This window comes from Chrysochloris asiatica, unplaced genomic scaffold (assembly GCF_000296735.1).
Source record: "Chrysochloris asiatica unplaced genomic scaffold, ChrAsi1.0 scaffold00110, whole genome shotgun sequence".
Lineage (NCBI taxonomy): Eukaryota > Metazoa > Chordata > Mammalia > Afrosoricida > Chrysochloridae > Chrysochloris > Chrysochloris asiatica.
The window spans coordinates 8725303-8742090 of record NW_006408628.1 but is presented as its reverse complement, the minus strand read 5'-3'; the positions used below and the strand labels follow the sequence as shown (position 1 = coordinate 8742090).

Below are 16788 nucleotides of genomic sequence, written 5' to 3'. Positions count from 1 at the left end.
CTTGGCAGAGATGAGTGAGTGCCCCCTGTGCCACCTCACTTTCTTGAAAGATTTCAATTTTTATTCCATCAATTCCTGGTGCCTTGTTCTTTGCCAAGTCCTTCAATGCACCTTGGACTTTCTCCTTCAGTATAATTGACTCTTGATCATGTGCTACCTCTTGAAACGGGTGAACATTTACTAATTCCTTTTGTTACAGTGACTCTGTGTATTCTTTCCATTTTCTCTTGATGCTTCCTTCATCATTTAATAATTTGCCCAAAGAATTTTTCAATAACGAAAGTCAAGGCTTGAATTTTTTCTTCAGTTCCCCCAGCTTGAGAAATGCTGAGCGTGTTCTTCCTTTTTGGTTTTCTGATCCAGATCTTTGCACACTTTGCTGTAATATTTGGCTTTATCTTCTCGAGCTGATCTTTGAAATTTTCTGTTCAGCTCTTTTACCTCCTCATTTCTTACATGTTTATTTGTTGCTTCTTAGGAGTCCTGGTGTGACCTGTGAGTTAATGCCCTGGATTGAAAAGTAGGTTTGAACCACAAGGTCGGTGGTTCAAGCTCACCAGCTGCTTCTTGGAAACCCTGACTCCATGCCATTTAACAACAAAAAGGTGCCAGGCACTGCAGTAATTTAGTGTGATTGTCACATTTAATCTCTAAGCCCCATCAGCCAGATGTTCTTATCTTTATGCCATAGTGAGGAAACAAAGATTCAGAGAGGTTAAGTGACTTGTCCATCATGCTAAATGCTAGAAAGCACTAGGGGTAGGGTGTGAATTCAGGCAATCTAACTTCAGAACTCATATTCCAGATTTAAGAAGTCAGTGACTTAAGAAAGTAGGTCAGATGAAAGTTTCCTTTCTGGCTCCATTTTCCACTGATGTTCCCCCTCTCGGTACTGGGGGAGCAGAGTCCCACCCAAAAGGTATCCCTATTTGTTCACCACCTGAGCACTGTATTTTCTTCGGCCCTTGTACACCCTCCCAAAAGAGCCTTCTCCAATCATTTCCAACACGTGGTACTTTTCCATGACAGCAGTCTCAGGATCCCGCAAAAGGAAGGAAGTAGAGATGGTGGTGAAGGGTTACAGTTTCAGGACGTGTTGTGCACATCTGGGAGACCTAGTACAAACATAGGGAAAGGGTTGATGTCAGCTGCCTTGCCTTTTCCTCACTTTCACAATAATCTAGGCCTCAAAAATATGAGAGGGTAGAGTGGATGGAAAGAACAGAGGATGAGTACTTTGAAAGGTAGGCCTCTTAGAGCTCCTTCCCCTTTCCAGTCTCCAGTCCCCCAATCCCGCAAATCTAGTCTCACCCACCCAATCCCGACCCCACCCCCCTCAACTCCGCCTTGCCAACAAGACCCTGCCTCTGCCCTTCCCCTAGCTTCGCCCACCCGAGCACTCCCCCTTCCACCCAGCCTCAGCCTCTGACCCCACGCTGTTCAACCTAGACTTGCTCACCCGTCCCCGCCCCTTACCAGCATCCCAACCTCTTCGACACGCTCACCCACCTCTCCTTGCGTACACACACCGCCAGCCCGAGCCCCTCTCATCTACAGCCTAGGAGCCTCAAGCTCCTCAGACCGAGGGACGCCGGCCCTGGCCTTCATCCCGCCCCCTCTGGCTGCCTACGTACTTCGCCTGACTTATAAGTCTCCTCCACCCGCACTTCCGGTCTCTTTGAACGCCCATTCCAACCTGTCTTACTCGCTACAACTGGACAGAGGCTCGGAGGACAAAAGCGTTCAGCTGTGTGGAAGACACGGTGGACTTCCCATAAGCACTTCCTAGAGCACTTCCGAAGCGACTCTTGGCTATTAGGTCCCACTAAGGACCCGCAGTCTGCGGTTGCCTAGAAACGGCTACTAGCTTCTCTCCTTATCTCCCTTAGATTTCCGCCTCCGATCTCCCCAAGAGTATTTCCGGTTCCGGCTGTAAGCCGAAGTCGATATGGCTGTTTGTGCGTCTGTGTCGACCGCTGCCGGGGAAGAGCACTGGTAACTTTTGGGTATAGACTTTGGCCGGCCGCCCACCTCCTATCCGAGGGACTAATGGCGGCCGCGGAAGGTCTTTCGGGCGGGCATATGGGGTGGAGCGGGAGATGACAGCCAGCAGGGACGCTGACATCGCTCCCTAGGAGAGCCTCTGGACTGGGGAGCGGGTGGATGGAAAGGCACTGGCGTGAGCGAACACAAAACCAAGCCGCGCCGTATCTGGTTCAGTCCCTTTTCCGACCCTGTTCTTCTCCTGAAGCAGATTTCCTCAGGGATCGGTGGGATGCCTGCTAACCAGACCTCCCACATCCCTTTTACTTCCAGCTTCCTTCTCCCTTCACCTTTGCATCTGCCTTTTCGTCCCGAGGCCTTCCTCAGTCTTCCATACTGCTCTCATGAGGACTATTGTCTGAATAAAGCTATACACTTCCCAAAAAGCTCTCTTAATCCTCTCTCAGCATTCTTATTAAAAAACAAAACAAAGAAAAAGACCTGGAAGGATTCTAAAATTTGGAAACGGTAAATAAATACAGCTTTGCTCCGCATTTTACTAGCTATGTGATGCTGACCAGGCCGCTTAGCTTCTGTGAGTCAGTGTGGTCAACAAACAATACAAGAAGTGGGTGTGGCATCTACTTTCTAGAATAATTGAGAGATCAGAATGTATTTGTAACATACATAAGCCTCCCTTTCATTAAAGATCTTTGCTACGATACAGGCAGCTGAGAAAAATAGATGTGGACCCAAGAGGTAAAGTAAGTTGCCAAAAGTAAATATTTGCAACTAGAATCTAGATCTAACTTCACCTCTTACATTCTTAGTACGAAGATCTTCTATTGTTGTTGTTATGTGCCGTGGAGTCAGTTCTGACTCATAGCAACCCTGTATAGGGTTTCACCCTGTATAGGGTTTCCAAGGAGCTCTGGTAGCGTAGTGGTTACGAATCGGGCTGCGAACCTTAAGGTCAGCGGTTCGAAACTACCAGCTGCTCCGCGGGAGAAAGATGAGGCTTTCTACTCCCGTAAAGATTTACACCCTCGGAAACCCTATACAGGGTCGCTATGGGTCGGAACGACTCAATGGCACATAACAACAACAACATAGGGTTTCCAAGGCTGTAAATCTTTATGGGAGCAGAAAGCAGAAAGCCTCATCTTTCTCCTGCAGAACAGCTGGTAGTTTCAAACTGCTGACCTTAAGGTTCGCAGCTCGATTCATAACCACTACGCTACCAGAGATCCTTATAAGATCCTCTTTAGTCCCTTTTTATTTCACCACCTCACAAGGGCCCACATCAAAGTAAGAGTGGATAAAGTGTTGACAGGCCTTCTGACTTGGGTAGCCCAGCCAGTGCTGGCCTCCACTGAGACCATGTGGCTATGGTTTCAAACTGTTCTGAGGAACTTTAGAATTTTCCGACATCTTGAGCCATGGAGACCATAGCAGTGGCGGCAACTAATCGGAATCTCCCACTACTGTGTCTGTCTGTTTTATGTTTGGAGGTTTCTGTCTAAGACTGAAGAGTGTTGGTGGTACAGTGGTTAAACACTTGGCTACTAACCAGAAAGTGGGCAGTTGGAATCTACACACAGGAATTGCAAGCCATTCCACTGGAGAAAGATGTGACCTTATGCTTCTAGAAAGATTTACAACTTTGGAAGCTTTATGGGGCAGTTTTATTCTGGCCCTACTGCATCAGTAAGAGTTGGAATCCACTGAATGACAATGGATTTGTTTGGCTTTGTGCCTAAGATTTAAAGAAAAAGAGAGAGAGAAAGAAGGCAGTCATTTTGTAGAATACTAATATTATAGGCCAAGCTAGAAGAGTCATGCTATTGGTGAAGAGGAAACCGAGTTTGAAACGATTGGAAAGCAAACAAAGCATGCATTGCCGGGGTAGAGTTGTGGATTCAAACCAACCACACATCAATGTTATTATAATTACCATTTGTGATCAGTGTGTGTGCCCTCTGACTTATAATAGAACCACTGGATGCTGACTTGGACAGGATAATATTACAGCCAAGGTCATAAATATATCCAGAATACTCTGCCAACTCCATCCTTCCTTCTTTCCTTTTAAGGGAGAAGGTTATATACAAGGGGAAAAAAAAGGAGGACGTAAATATGACCCAGATACTGTGAGGTACTTTGAATAAGCAAATCCCCTTTATTCCTCATAATAAACCACAACATCGGTGGTTCAAACCTACCAACCGCTCCTCGAAAACCTGTACAGGGGGCACTATGAGTCGGAACCAACTCGACAGCACTTAAGAACTGACTCATGGTTCTTCCTCTACAACATAGCTTTTATACCACCTACACCTGTTTGGTTCAGGTTGGTATCTCCTTTAAAATGTTAGTGTGTAGCGTAATCAGCGCACTGTCTGGGCCCCACAGTGATCCGTGTGAGGAAGGCAGGCATGGTACTGCTAACCTTAATGCTGATGAATGGACCAGAGATCTAGCTGCTAAGTGACTACCAACAGCTGGGAAGTTGGGAAACCTGGTTCTGATCTCACTTATGCCTCCTACTCCTTGAGATTTGGACTAGTCATTTCACCTCTTTGGGAGTCTGTTTTCTCATCTTTGTCAGAAATGAACTCTAAAGTTCTGAATCCATGCTTTCTACCTGGCCATTTGACACCTTCCACCTATACGCTAAAGGAGTTGAGCGTGAGAATACATTGGGGCAGATTGTCATTTTCTGTAAAGCCAGCCTTCAGTGGCTTTAGCAACAAGGAGAACCATAATAGTCAGGCAGTCTCCCCCTGTCTCTCTAGGGCCCTTCCCTCTGAAGTTGAAGTGTTAGAGTCTATCTATCTGGATGAACTACAGGTGGCTAAAGGAAATGGAAGGTACGTATCCAGCTAGGGGTGGGCAGTTGTCTGAAGATGAGAGGGTTTCATTCAGAGTCTGGACTTAAGTCACTGTGAACCTTGATTCAAAACTAATGTTTCTGTCATGAAGAAAAAGGCTGTTCCTTTCCCTCTCTTAAAAGCCAGAGTCCAATGCTCACTTCCTCTGCCCCTTTACTGGTACATCCCCATCTGCCCAGTCCTATCCCATGTCTTCCCTTCATCCACCTGCAGAGCTTCACCATGGGAGATCTGCATCACCCTACACCCCGCCACTGCGGAGGACCAGAACTCACAGTATGTCTGCTGCTCTCTGGTGCTTCAGGTCCCAGCACAGGTGAGGCCCCTAGTCTGGGACACCAAAAGGAGGAGGAGGAACGGGAGAGGACCTGAGGTGGAGCACTTCAGACATAATTTGCTATTTTCCCCACCAGTATCCCAATGAGGTGCCACAGATCTCTATCCGTAACCCCCGAGGGCTCTCAGATGAACAGATCCATACGTAAGTTGGACGGGTTGGAACTGGGGAAACAGGATTCACCTCTGCCTGGTGAAGCCCTGATGTTTGGGTTGCCCTCTTTCCTCCAGGATCTCACAGACTCTGAGCCAGGTGGCCAAGGCCAGTCTTGGCACTGCCATGCTGTATGAACTCATTGAGGTAAGTGGTGTGCTGTGCTAGCCTGGGGAAATGTCCTTCCCTCAAGCTAGAGCAGTTTCTTTCAAGGGAATCCATGGGCCTAGAACCTGAAATCTATCTGGAGTCACTTTATCTTGTTATTACTTAACCACCAACCAGCTGCTGCCAAATTTACTCCAACTCATGGCAGCCCCAGGCATGTCAGAGTAGAACTATGTTCCGTAGGGTTGTCAGGGCCTGATTTTTTGGAAGTTGATCACCAGGCCTTTCTTCCAAGGTGCCTTTAGGAGGACCCAACCTCTGAGCTTTCCATTAGCAGCCAAGCACAGTAACTGTTTGCACAACCCGGTGACTCCAGTCAGCGTTTAGGTAATGCTTACATTAATCCAGAAAGATGAGAATCTCTTCTCTTTAAAGAAATCTCCCAAAAGACAGCTTTGTAGCTTCTCCAAGTTGCCTTTTCCAGCATCCTGAAAGAAATCTACTTTTCCTCTTTAACTTGTGGTTTTTCTTGCTTGCATTGCCCCTTGAGATATTATTAATCAAGAAAGGCCTCCCAGAAGATAAAAGTTTTAAAGATAAAGGAAGATAAAAATTTTCATTGACCTTTCCCTCCAGGGTATATTTTTTTCATCTCCAAGATAAATGTAAAGTGATTTAATCAGGGAAAATTTAAATTCGTTTTGGAAGCCAGGAAGATCAAAATTGTAGGGAGGTTGGGGATGTGGAGAAAGACTGGTTCCAAGCAAAGGGCGTAGCACCAAGACACAGAAACATAAACACGTGTCAACAGATTGGCTTGAGAACTTCAGTCCAGCCAGTCACTCCTGGGAGTGGTCACCAAATCTTGGCTCCTGCCTCCTTATTTGAGCAGTGTCTTCTCTTTTCTCAGAAAGGGAAGGAAATTCTCACGGATAACAACATTCCCCACGGCCACTGTGTCATCTGCCTGTATGGTTTCCAGGTGGGGCTTTCTCTTGGCACCTGGGGCTCTGCTTCGGGCGGGCAGTGGAAGGCTAGTGGAGAGCTCTCTGCAGAGCCCTGCATCTGCCCTCCCTTCAGGAGAAGGAGGCCTTCACCAAAACACCCTGTTACCACTACTTCCACTGCCACTGCCTTGCACGGTATATCCAGCACATGGAGAAGGAGTTGAAAGCACAGGCGCAAGAGCAGGAGCTGCAGCATGCTACAGCCCACCAGGTAGGCTTCCCTGACCTCTGCTTTCACCGAACACCCTTGGTCACTGACTTTCACTGCCTTTTGCATTCTTTCATTCCGGTAGCTCTGAACCTTCCTAGGGTCCTAGATACCTTTGGGAGAAGCCCTGGTGGTATAATGGCTAAGTCCTCAGCTGTTAACCGGAAAGTCAGCAGTTCAAACTCCTCAGTTGCTCCATGGGAGAATGATGACAGCCTTGGAAACCCGGTGGGGCAGTTCTGTCTGCCCTTTAGGGTCGCTATAAGCTGGTATTTGTAATGGATTTAGATACCTTTGAGAATAATGAAAGCTCACTTCTGTCCCCCCAAAAAAGTGCATCCTTATATACAAGGGTAAGTAAAAAAATATTGCTACAAAATCATAAGGAACCTTTATTAAGTAAAAACATCAAAATGTGAAGTTGTTGTTTCTAGATACATCCTCCATCTAAATCGACACTTTGGAAGGTAGTATTTCCATTCCGGCTCCCTTAACCCTTCCCCAGACAATTCTCTGCTCTTCTGCTTACGCCACATAAAATGGCAGTTTGGGGCATCCTTGAGGGACGCAAATTGTGTTCCTTTTAAAGGTTCTTGAGTTTGGGGAACAAAAAGAAGTGTGAAAGGATATGATCAGGACTTTAGGGTGGATGGGCTAAGGTCTCCCAAGGAAATTCTTCTAGGACAGCCTTGCTACCCTGAAAAAATGAGCATGTACATTGTTGTGATGGGGAAAAAAAAAAATTCTTCAATGCAACTTCCCTTTTTCCTACTTCTGCACTTTAACACAATCTATGAAGATTATCATTTGGAATCCCAAACAAGTTGCCATAGCCTCCTGAACTGATCTCTCCACCTTGAATTGACTTGGCCTAGCAGATGCCCTTGGAAGTCAGTTTTGATTAGACCTTTTTTGGAAGGCACTAGAATGAGGCAAAGACAAATGTGTTACTTAGAGAACTTATCTGCAGCCATCCACTGATTGCAGACATGTTTGAACATATTTTGTTTGGAATATTCCTGAGCTATTGATTAAGCACTATTTTTTTGGCTTACCCTTATAAACTTGCCATATTGCATATACTTTCAGAGCGTTCCTAGGCCCCTACTTCCCACCCCTTGCTCTGTCCTGTCTCATCACTGAACAGGTATGCTTGTGCCCTTCAGTCTATTCTGTGCAGAGAAGGCTGGCTGCCTGCTCGGGCAGCTGGGGTGTGATTTCTCCTCTTTTTTAGGAGGCAGTTGGTGTGCAATGTCCAGTGTGCAGAGAGCCCCTCGTGTACGATCTTGCCACACTGAAAGCAGCCCCAGAGCCCCAACAGCCCATGGTAAGGGAACTCCTTCTCACTTGAGTCAGGAATCATGGCATGCTCCAAGGAAGGGGGAATGGCATCTTGCCAGCCTTGAATGGGATCTCAGGAATTGGGCTTGACCTTCCTAAGACCTCTATGCAAAGCTGCAGCCTCACTGGAAGCCTGAGGTTTAGGACTGGAAGCAAGAAACTGAGGAGCCAAGCCAAAAAGCTCTTTGGACATCTCCTGAGGCAGTCACAGAAGAGCAGTGGTTCAAGTCTGCTTTCTGCTTATTCTGTCCTCCCTGCCATTCGGCATCCATCCCTCCAGGAGCTGTACCAGCCTGATGCAGAGAGCTTGCGCCAGCAAGAAGAGCGCCAGCGGCTGTACCAGAGGCAGCAGGAGCGAGGGGGCATCATTGACCTTGAGGCCGAGCGTAACCGCTACTTCATTAGCCTCCAACAGGTAAGGGAAGGGTTTTTCCTCTTTCCCTGTACTACCTTCCCACAGACTCCATGGCTCTAGTGTGCTCGTATTCTACCCACGCTGCTTCTACAATGGTGGTTGGCTCAGATGGTGGGAGATGGGCCTGCCATTCCCTGCTTTGTAGAAACTGCATCTCCCTGCTTCTTTCTAGGCTACCGCTCCTTTGGAACTGGAGTCATCTGCAGATGCCTCCAGGGGATCCCACCCATCCAGTGCCCTTGCCACAGAACTGTCCACCTCAACTGCCCAACCCACCCAGTCAACTCTTTTGTCAGTGGCTTCCCAGTGCACATGTGAGAAGACTTCAGGGGCTGGGCCAAATCAGCAGAGGTTGGGCAAGAGCCAGAGAGCTATGCCAAATCCCCCTCAGACCAGTCAAGACCCCTGGCAGCCACCCAAACAGCGACACCTGAAGGGAGGGGAAACGAATGACACCCAAGAACTGCTACTTCCCTTCAAGGAGCCCATGGGACTAAACCAAGGGGTTCAAGGTCCTCCCCAAGAGAAGGGGCCCCCACCCCGCAGGACTCGGGACTACACTCACTGGGAGCGCCCCAAAGGTCGGACACCAGGTTCTTCCTACCCTCGCCTAACTCGGGGTCGGGGAGTCTCCAGGCCTGGGAGTCGGAGAGAGCCCCCGGGCTTGGAACCTGAGGAGGGTTCCTAGCAGTATTGGAAGGTGGGGGGTGAGCAGGAAGCAATAAAGACACGTGGCCTTTGGCTTTTTGTGCTCTGTAGCACTCACCCTGTGAGGTTTGTTGTTGTTGTTAAGTGCCATTGAGTCGGTTCTGACCATTTAACATTTCCGAAGGAGTTCTGGTTACCTAGTGGTTGTGAATCGGCTGCTAACCTCAGGGACAGCAGTTCGAATCTACCAGCTGTTCCACAGGAGAAAGATGAGGCTTTCTGCTCCCGTGAAGATTTACAGCCTCGGAAACCCTGTACAGCAGGGTCGCTATGAATCGGAACCGACTCCACGGCTCATAACCATCATCATAACATTTCCAAGGAGTGGCTGGTGAGCTTGAACCGCCAACCTCACAGTTCAAATGGTTTTGCAGGTAGACGGGTGAGGGGCAGGGTGTCTCTAACTGTGCTCTGAGGTCTGTTCTCCTAGGGGGCAGGGTCTGGATAAAGGAGTCCAGCAACTCATCTAGTAAGTTTCAGAGAATGCTAGTAGGTCCTCTGCATTTGAGCAGAACATTCTGGAGCACCTTGCCACATAAGCTATCGGTGTGTCGGTGTGATGCCTTTAGGGGAGGAATGTACTTTTCTGTGTTCTTCTCCCTTAGGCTACACCATGACTACTTTTTTATGTTATCTCTGACCTCTGTTGGCAAGTGCCTTCATGTGGTTCTGACTCACAGTGACCCTTTGTAGGGCTTCTGAGGAGTGGCTGGTAGGTTTGAACTGCCGACCTGGTGGTTAGCAATCCAGTGCGTAGCCTACAGTGCCTTACCCCAGAACTTCTCTGTTGTTATTACTTGCTGTCAAATCAATTCTGACTCATGGCTACTTGTTTTTGTGGAGTTTTTAAGGTTGTGACCATTCAGATACAGATGACCAGAGAGATCTTCAAAAGCAGGGCATCTGTGGGTGGCTTCAGATCACCAGTCTTTCAGCTAGTAGTCCAGTGCTGATTAACCCAACCAGGAACTCCACTGACCCTTTGGTGGTAGTGTGTGCCATCGAGTCGGTTCCAACTCAGCAACCCTGTATTGGGTGTCTGAGAGTGGCTGGTGGGTTTGAACTGCCAGCCTTGCAGTTACCAGTTCAGTGCTTATCCTACAGCACCACACTAGGGCTCACTTTGATAGTTATATGCCATGGAGTTGGTTTGGGCTCACAGTGACCTTGTATAGGGTTTCTGAGGTTGTATATCTTTATGAGAGCAGAAAACCTCATCTTCCTCCCATGGAGCAGCTAGAAATTTCAAACTGCTGGCCTTGAGGTTAGCTGCCCAACTCGTAAGCACTACACTACCAGAGCTGCCTAGTGCTCACTTTACACATCTGCAATTGCAGACTCTGCTTTCTACTCAAGTACCAACACGATGAGGGAAGAAGGGGGAGTCCAAGGCAGAAGAGTGTGGCAGGTATTTATTGGTTTTCTAAATTTGGAGAGTTGTGCACAAGTCTGGTCACCTCTTTAGAGTCTCCGTGTTGTGGATGGCCCCTGTGGGATCATTTTTATACAGCATGAAGTAGCCTTGCACCTGGGCAGGACTGATCTGGGTTGTAGCTTGAAGGACATTTTCTGCAAAGGCCTCAGCCAAGGAAGGCGCCTGCCCTGGGTAGAACCTCTGGAACATCTGGGTCAGCTGCCAGTGCGAGCAGTAGCCCACGTACTCCTTCAGGTCTACTCGCCCGGGGCGTACCAGGGCAGGGTCCAGCCTAAGAGAAGGAGGCAGGGAAGACAGGCATGGGCACCAGTACCACCTGTGTCCCAAAAAATGGGGTTCCCTTCTGGACCTCCAGATCCCTCCAGGGCACTAAGGGAACGTGGAGTTTCCTACCTGTCAACATGGTTGGTCGTCATGAACACAATGCGGGCCTCAGTGGAAGCCACGCCATCCAAAGCATTGAGCAGCCCACTAAAGGTGAGACGACCTAGCCCTTGGTACTTCACTGGGTCTGGAGGAAGCAGGGGTGAAGAAGTATGAGTGGTCAACAAACCAAACGGAACCCCCCCCCACTACCATTGCGTCAATTCCAACACGTACCAACGCTACGGGGGACAGAAGAACCTAGAACTGCTCCTATACAGTTTCTCCCAAGGAGCAGCTGGGAAGTTTGACCCACTGACCTTGAGGATAGCAGCCCAATGCTTAGCCTGCCATGCTACCAGGGCACCTTTGCGTGGTCATGTTAAGTGCCGCTGAGGCAGGTCTGACTCATCACACCCTGTATAAAGTTTCCAGGGAGTGGTTGGGTTTACACTGCTGCCCTGGTACTTAGCAGGCCCGAGCTGATGTTGACCATACAGTGCCACACTTACCAGTGAGCATTTCCTTCATTTCCCACTGCAGCTCCTGCTGCGGTGCTTCCTGGGGGATCTTAAAGCTAACCCAGGCACCCTCTGTCAGCTTCTGGATTTCCACTCTCATCAAGTCCCAGTGTGGTGCTGTACGATAAGCACTGGACTGCTCACCGAAAGGTTGGCAGTCTAAACCCACCAGCTGCTGGCTTCCTCAGAAACCCTTTCCAGGGTTGCTAGGAGTCAGAACCTCAATGTTAGGGTTCCTCACTTACTCCTGTACCCCATTTACCTTCATTTGGCAACAGTCCCCATGCCCAGGCTCCTGACTTACTTTCCACAGCTAAGTCCCGACTGAGGAAAGCAGCATCCACATCCTCGAGGAGCACGAGGCTCTGCTGCGGGGCCACACTCAGCAGGTGGTTGAGCCGGTCATCGGAGAGGCTGGAGTCTGTGAGACTCAGCAGGCAGATGCTGTGCTCCAGTTCCCCAGCCAGGGCTGTGCTGTAGGGGTGGGGAAGGCAGGCCTCCTGCAAAGGCTTCCTTGGACCCAGCTGCCCTTTCCTCACTGGGAGATGTGTCTCAAAAGTCTGACCCTCCCACCACCCCATCCTGATGTTCCACGGGCCTCATATTTATCCAGGACCCTGTTCCCCAGGTTTCTTTTCCATTCCAGTCCCATCAGTAGAGTTTTTCTCCGAAGGTTAAGTTTTAGAGTTAAGAGAAACTTTAACTTTACTCACATAAAACTGCTCTTCCCACAACCAGGGGGCCCATAAAGCAGGTAGCCACGTCTATAGGGAATGCCTGGGAAGACAGCCAGGGTGGTCATCAAGACCTAAAATACATTAAATCCTCTGCCCCAAATGTCCACATTCATCCCTGCCCTGCCCTCTCGGAGCCCAGTGGCCTTGGTGTTGGCAGAAATGATGGTGCAGGCAACTTCTGTTCCCTTCAGCTCTGCAAGTTGGCCGAGAGTCTTCTTGCCCTATCACCTGTGTATTAACAACACATCAAAAATAGCCCAGTCAAGACCCCAGCTGCTTCCTACCTCTGTCAGTGTACCACTTAGGGTTATCGATGAATTCCCGGATGTCTCTGACAATTCGGTCAGCCAGCCCCTGTTGCAGAACCACAGAATTAAGTGGCCGTCGGCGACGTGGATAACCAAAGGGACGCCATTCAGAGCCCACAGCTGTGTACATCACTGTCTTCCCTTCCTCCTGCTGCAAGGCTAGTTCTCGAGCTGAAAAAGGGGAGATGAGTCAAGGCCAACATTGCTCTTTCATCACGGCTGATTCTTGAGCTAGACAAAGCTGTGCTAAAACAGCTTCTGCCTCCCTGCTCCCATGAGTTTGGTCCCCTATTTCTTCTCTCCAAGGTTCTGACTCTGATGTCAATTGCTCCCTGCCTCTGCAGCCCCCCTATAAAGCCTTCTATGTCCTCCAGACCTTCTTCCAGGATGTTGAAGAAGACCTTGCGGTCAGTGCCCAGGGCTGTGAAGGTGACAGATTCCCAAGGAGTCCCCGTCTGCAGGTCTATCATCTGCATCTCTCGACTTCGTTGTACCCTGATCCATTTCCCTTGATACCTAAGAAAGAATGGCTCAGTGAGCAAATGGGTCAAAGTCTCTTCCCCTCATGCTCCTTTTCTGGTCTCAGAGTCCTCCCTGGCTCCCCACCTTACCAGATAAAGTGGTTTCCAGGGCTGGGAACAAATTCAAACTTGGTAGAGATTCGGCCACTCTCGTGCTGAAGGTATGAAGTTTCAACACTGAGGTGCTGAGTTCGAGTACTGTGTCGGGTAAGCCAGCTCAGCAACCAAGCATAGCTCCTGTCTCGAGCAGGGACTTCCAGTGTGATCATGTAATGGCGCCGGAATGCCACCAGGCCTAGCTGGGCACCCTTCCGAGCCAGGGCCAGGGCTGTGCCCACACCCACCAGCCCAAATCCAGCCCCAAAGTAGGGATTGTCCTTTAGGGCCTGAAGAAAGTCCGTGAGAGGCATCTTGAACGGCAAATACCAGAGAGTCTTATAAGCCCTGAAGCATTATCAAAACCTAGAGGTGGGGAGCAGTGGGAATGGAAAAAAGCACAAAATTAGTTTAGAAACTGGATTCCACACTACCCACCCCAACCCCCCCCTGCTCCACTCCCTCCTACAGTGACAGGTCAGCATTACTGTGTGCTATTCTCTCTTGGGGACAGTGTGGGGGATGGGGGGGTGTTGGAATACAAGAGCCAGTGAATTGAGACCACAGGCCACTTGCTCCAGTTTGCCCTTCATTAGTCTGTTTATACCTCAGCTTCCTACCAGAGGCCGCTGTCTGGACAGTTCTTAAACTTGAGGGAACACTGTAACCAGCTTCACACCCGGATAATGGAAGGACAGAATTTTTGTGGTCTTTGAGCTCAGTTGAGACAGAAGGGGGCCCAATGTCTGAAGTCAGCCCCTCTTTCCCAATGATATCATCATAACCCTCATGCCTTGAGTTTAGTTCCATGGAGTTGGTTCCAACTCATAGCTACCCTGTATAGGGTTTCCAAGGAGCAGCTGGTAGGAAAGCAGGTTTGACCCACTGACCTTGTGTTTAACAGCCGAGTGTTGATCCTACAGCACACCAGGACTCATGCCTTTAAGGTCTTTCAAACATCCTTGTCTATTCATACCTAAAGCCCCTTAAGGAGCTCTGATAGCCTAGTGGTTATGAATTGGGCTGCTAACCTCAAGGTCAGCAGTTTGGAACTCCCAGCTGTTCCGCAGGAGAAAGATGAGGCTTTCTGCTCCCATAGAGATTTACAGCCTCAGAAACCCTGTACGGGGTCGCAGGGTCACTATGAGTCGGAACCTACTCGACGGCACATAACAACAATGCCCCTTAACCTCTGTTTAGATGAATTCCCATAGAAACTCTCTTTAAATTAAAAAAAAGTTTTTAGTTCTTGAAACGACCTCTTAATGAGTCTCCACTGCCAGCGTCCCCAAAATGCAACACGGAGGGTATCAGATCCAATTCTATCTATCTTCTGTTCTAATACTTAAAGGAATAAGGTATGGGGCAGGTATATATAGCATGTCAGGATTTGAAAGGGGGTGTCGCCCCTGAGCAGTTTCTATGAACCACTGCCAGCTGAGATATCCTAGTGTAGCGCTGTAGGATAAGCACTGGACTGTATATCAAAGATCCCGTGGTTCAAACTCACCAGTTGTTCCTCAGAAACCCTGTACAGGAACCGATTTGACTGTACTTAACAGCAAAGCTGAGATATTCATCAAGTTAAAACTAATACTTTCATTTTTGAGACCCTATTTCAGACTTTAAGGAGCCCTGATGGCGCTGTAGGATAGGCCCTAGACTGCTAACCCTGTTGTTGTTGTTGTTAAATGCCATAGACTGCTAACTTTACAGGTGGATAATTTAAACCCATGAGCTGCTCCCTATGGGAAAAATGAGGGTGTGTGCTCCCATGAAGATGTATAGTCCTGGAAGGCCTATACAGGGTCACTGTGTTGGAATGAACTTGATGACTTCAGGGATTTCGTATTTCCCTGCCTGTGATTGGCCCCAAGGCTTCCTAACTCATAGCCCCAGGTGTTTGTGCGCCCGCTCCCCTCCCTCTTTGGCCTCCCATCCATTTCACAGTAAATTGCCTACTTTCCTAGATGTTGTTGTTGTTGTTAAGTGCTGTGGAGTCGATTCTGACCCATAGCAACCCTGTATAGGGTTTCCAAGGAGCAACTGGTGAGCTTGAACTGCTGACCTTGCAGTTCAAACGGCTTTGCAGTCTTGCACATTAACCCATAGCGCCACACAAGGATTCCTAGACGTTAGTTCTCTCTTTTCTCCCAATGTAACCTTTCATCAACCTGGTAGAAAAAAATCACACAAGGCCCAGAGTAGGGCCAATGAGATGGGGGAGGAAACGAGGGGGGGGGGTTGACTGAGACATGGGAGAGCTGGCTTTTAGGAAAATGGTCTCTTTCCCATGAAAATGAATAATAACTGGACACCCAAAGCAGAGTTTTGATTGTTGGGTTGATTTTAGTCCAAGGTGCACAACGTTACTAAATATTTAAGATGTTAAGTGACGTGTAGTCGGTTCCAACTCATACTGACCCAGTACAGGGTTTCCGAGTAGCTGGTGGGTTTGAACTGATTTTGTGGTTCAAACACTATCCTACAGTGCCAGGACTCCAAAATATTTAAGATGGTGTCAGATACTTTGGACAGTAGATACGCCTCTGCTAATACCTCCAAAAAAAAAACACTGAATTAGGACGAATTCCGCGGTTTACTCAAGATTCTCTCCTTCACAGTGCCCACCTACCCTCGCTGGTTTAGCTTCTAATACACTTGGTCCAAGAAATATGCAAACAACTTCCCACCTCCTTGATCTCTGGGCTCGGAATACCCGTTCTTTATTCCCTCCAAATGAAATCCCGCCCATTTCCTACTTCCTCTACGGATCCTTTGCAGAATCCTCCACCCCATCCCACATCCAATAAAATGTGACCGGGTCTACTTCTGAAGCAGTAAGATCCTGAAGAGTAAGAGAACTGAGGGGCAATTTGTTCTAGTATCCCGCCCTTCCACCCACCACCACCCAATCCACTTTGCCTTGCGCCTGGCTCGCAGGGCGGTGAACTGACAGCAGTGACCTCGCCTGAGCCTCAGGGGTAGGATCCAGATTCCAAAGCACCTATGCAAGGAAAGCTGCGGATGAAGCTCGCCCCACATGCTGGACACCCAGAAGTCCCTTCCAAATGTCTACTCGAGCCTCTAGCCGCGAGGTTTAGAATGACCTGTCACTCCGCCCCCTTACCGCCATGACTCTCTGGCCCTCCCTCTCGATGGTTTCACCCTCTCGCACTTGAGGGAAGCGCCGTACGACCCCGCCCTGACTTCTTTCATCTACTTCCCGCCACACCCACAAAGAAGGCCATGCCACTCTGCCCCTCAGCTCTCGATGGTACTCCTTGGACGTAGCGGGTGGGGGCGGGGGAGGTGAGGTAGGGAGGCATGAGGAATTATAGAGAAAAAAAAAACAAAACACACTAAACCATAGAGTACCCCCTCCAGCCAAAGAGAGAGTGGCCTCCATGCGACCGATGTTCTAGAGGCGGCTGGGCCGGAGGCGGTCGCACAAAGGGAGCCCCAGGAGACCGCTCCTGCCGCTGGTCGACCATAGAGACGCGGCTTCCCGCCGGCCCTGGGCCGGGAGGTGAGTGAGCTGCTGCTGGATGGGAACTGCAAGGCAGTGCTGGTGGAACGAGCAGAAGGCAAAAGTTTCTTGAACCGGAGGATGAAAGAGGGGTCTGGGTGGGGAGGAACCCTTGAGAGGAGGTGCT

General features: G+C 49.1%; 3 protein-coding genes across 3 annotated transcripts in view; 1 reads left to right on the top strand and 2 right to left on the bottom strand.

Annotated features, from left to right (window-relative positions):
- The window catches only part of STK36 (serine/threonine kinase 36), a 42680-nt gene extending 41656 nt beyond the window's left edge, over positions 1-1024 (bottom strand). The window contains 1 exon segment of the mRNA XM_006867867.1: positions 941-1024. Within this exon segment, the coding sequence (XP_006867929.1) occupies positions 941-1024 (84 nt within the window).
- A 924-nt stretch (positions 1025-1948) lies between these two features.
- RNF25 (ring finger protein 25) lies at positions 1949-9131 on the top strand. Its single transcript, XM_006867813.1, has 10 exons — positions 1949-1995; positions 4779-4853; positions 5088-5190; positions 5288-5355; positions 5442-5511; positions 6383-6454; positions 6553-6690; positions 7925-8014; positions 8309-8443; positions 8616-9131. The coding sequence occupies exons 1-10, from the start codon at positions 1949-1951 to the stop codon at positions 9129-9131; spliced, it is 1314 nt and encodes a 437-aa protein (XP_006867875.1).
- Positions 9132-10549: 1418 nt separating this feature from the next.
- Positions 10550-16349, bottom strand: LOC102833029 (mitochondrial chaperone BCS1-like). The gene is made up of 8 exons (XM_006867812.1): positions 16263-16349; positions 13127-13498; positions 12892-13031; positions 12492-12686; positions 12184-12247; positions 11775-11944; positions 10980-11097; positions 10550-10857 (listed from the first exon to the last, which is right to left on the bottom strand). Exons 2-8 carry the CDS (start codon positions 13444-13446, stop codon positions 10605-10607), a joined length of 1260 nt encoding a protein of 419 aa, XP_006867874.1. The 5' UTR covers positions 13447-13498; positions 16263-16349; the 3' UTR covers positions 10550-10604.
- Positions 16350-16788: the final 439 nt, after the last annotated feature.

What these genes read in the sequence shown, in the direction of transcription:
- RNF25 (XM_006867813.1), top strand. Translation starts at nt 1,949, where the DNA reads ATGGCTGTTTGTGCGTCTGTGTCGACCGCTGCCGGGGAAGAGCACTG. An exon ending in AGCATGCTACAGCCCACCAG is followed by an intron (nt 6,691 to 7,924) that starts GTAGGCTTCCCT and finishes CTTTTTTAGGAG; the next exon opens with GCAGTTGGTGTGCAATGTCC. An exon ending in CAGAGCCCCAACAGCCCATG is followed by an intron (nt 8,015 to 8,308) that starts GTAAGGGAACTC and finishes CCATCCCTCCAG; the next exon opens with GAGCTGTACCAGCCTGATGC.
- LOC102833029 (XM_006867812.1), bottom strand. Translation starts at nt 13,446, where the DNA reads ATGCCTCTCACGGACTTTCTTCAGGCCCTAAAGGACAATCCCTACTTT. An exon ending in CTTCAACATCCTGGAAGAAG is followed by an intron (nt 12,687 to 12,891) that starts GTCTGGAGGACA and finishes CCCCTTTTTCAG; the next exon opens with CTCGAGAACTAGCCTTGCAG. An exon ending in TGTGGGAAGAGCAGTTTTAT is followed by an intron (nt 11,945 to 12,183) that starts GTGAGTAAAGTT and finishes CCACCCCTACAG; the next exon opens with CACAGCCCTGGCTGGGGAAC.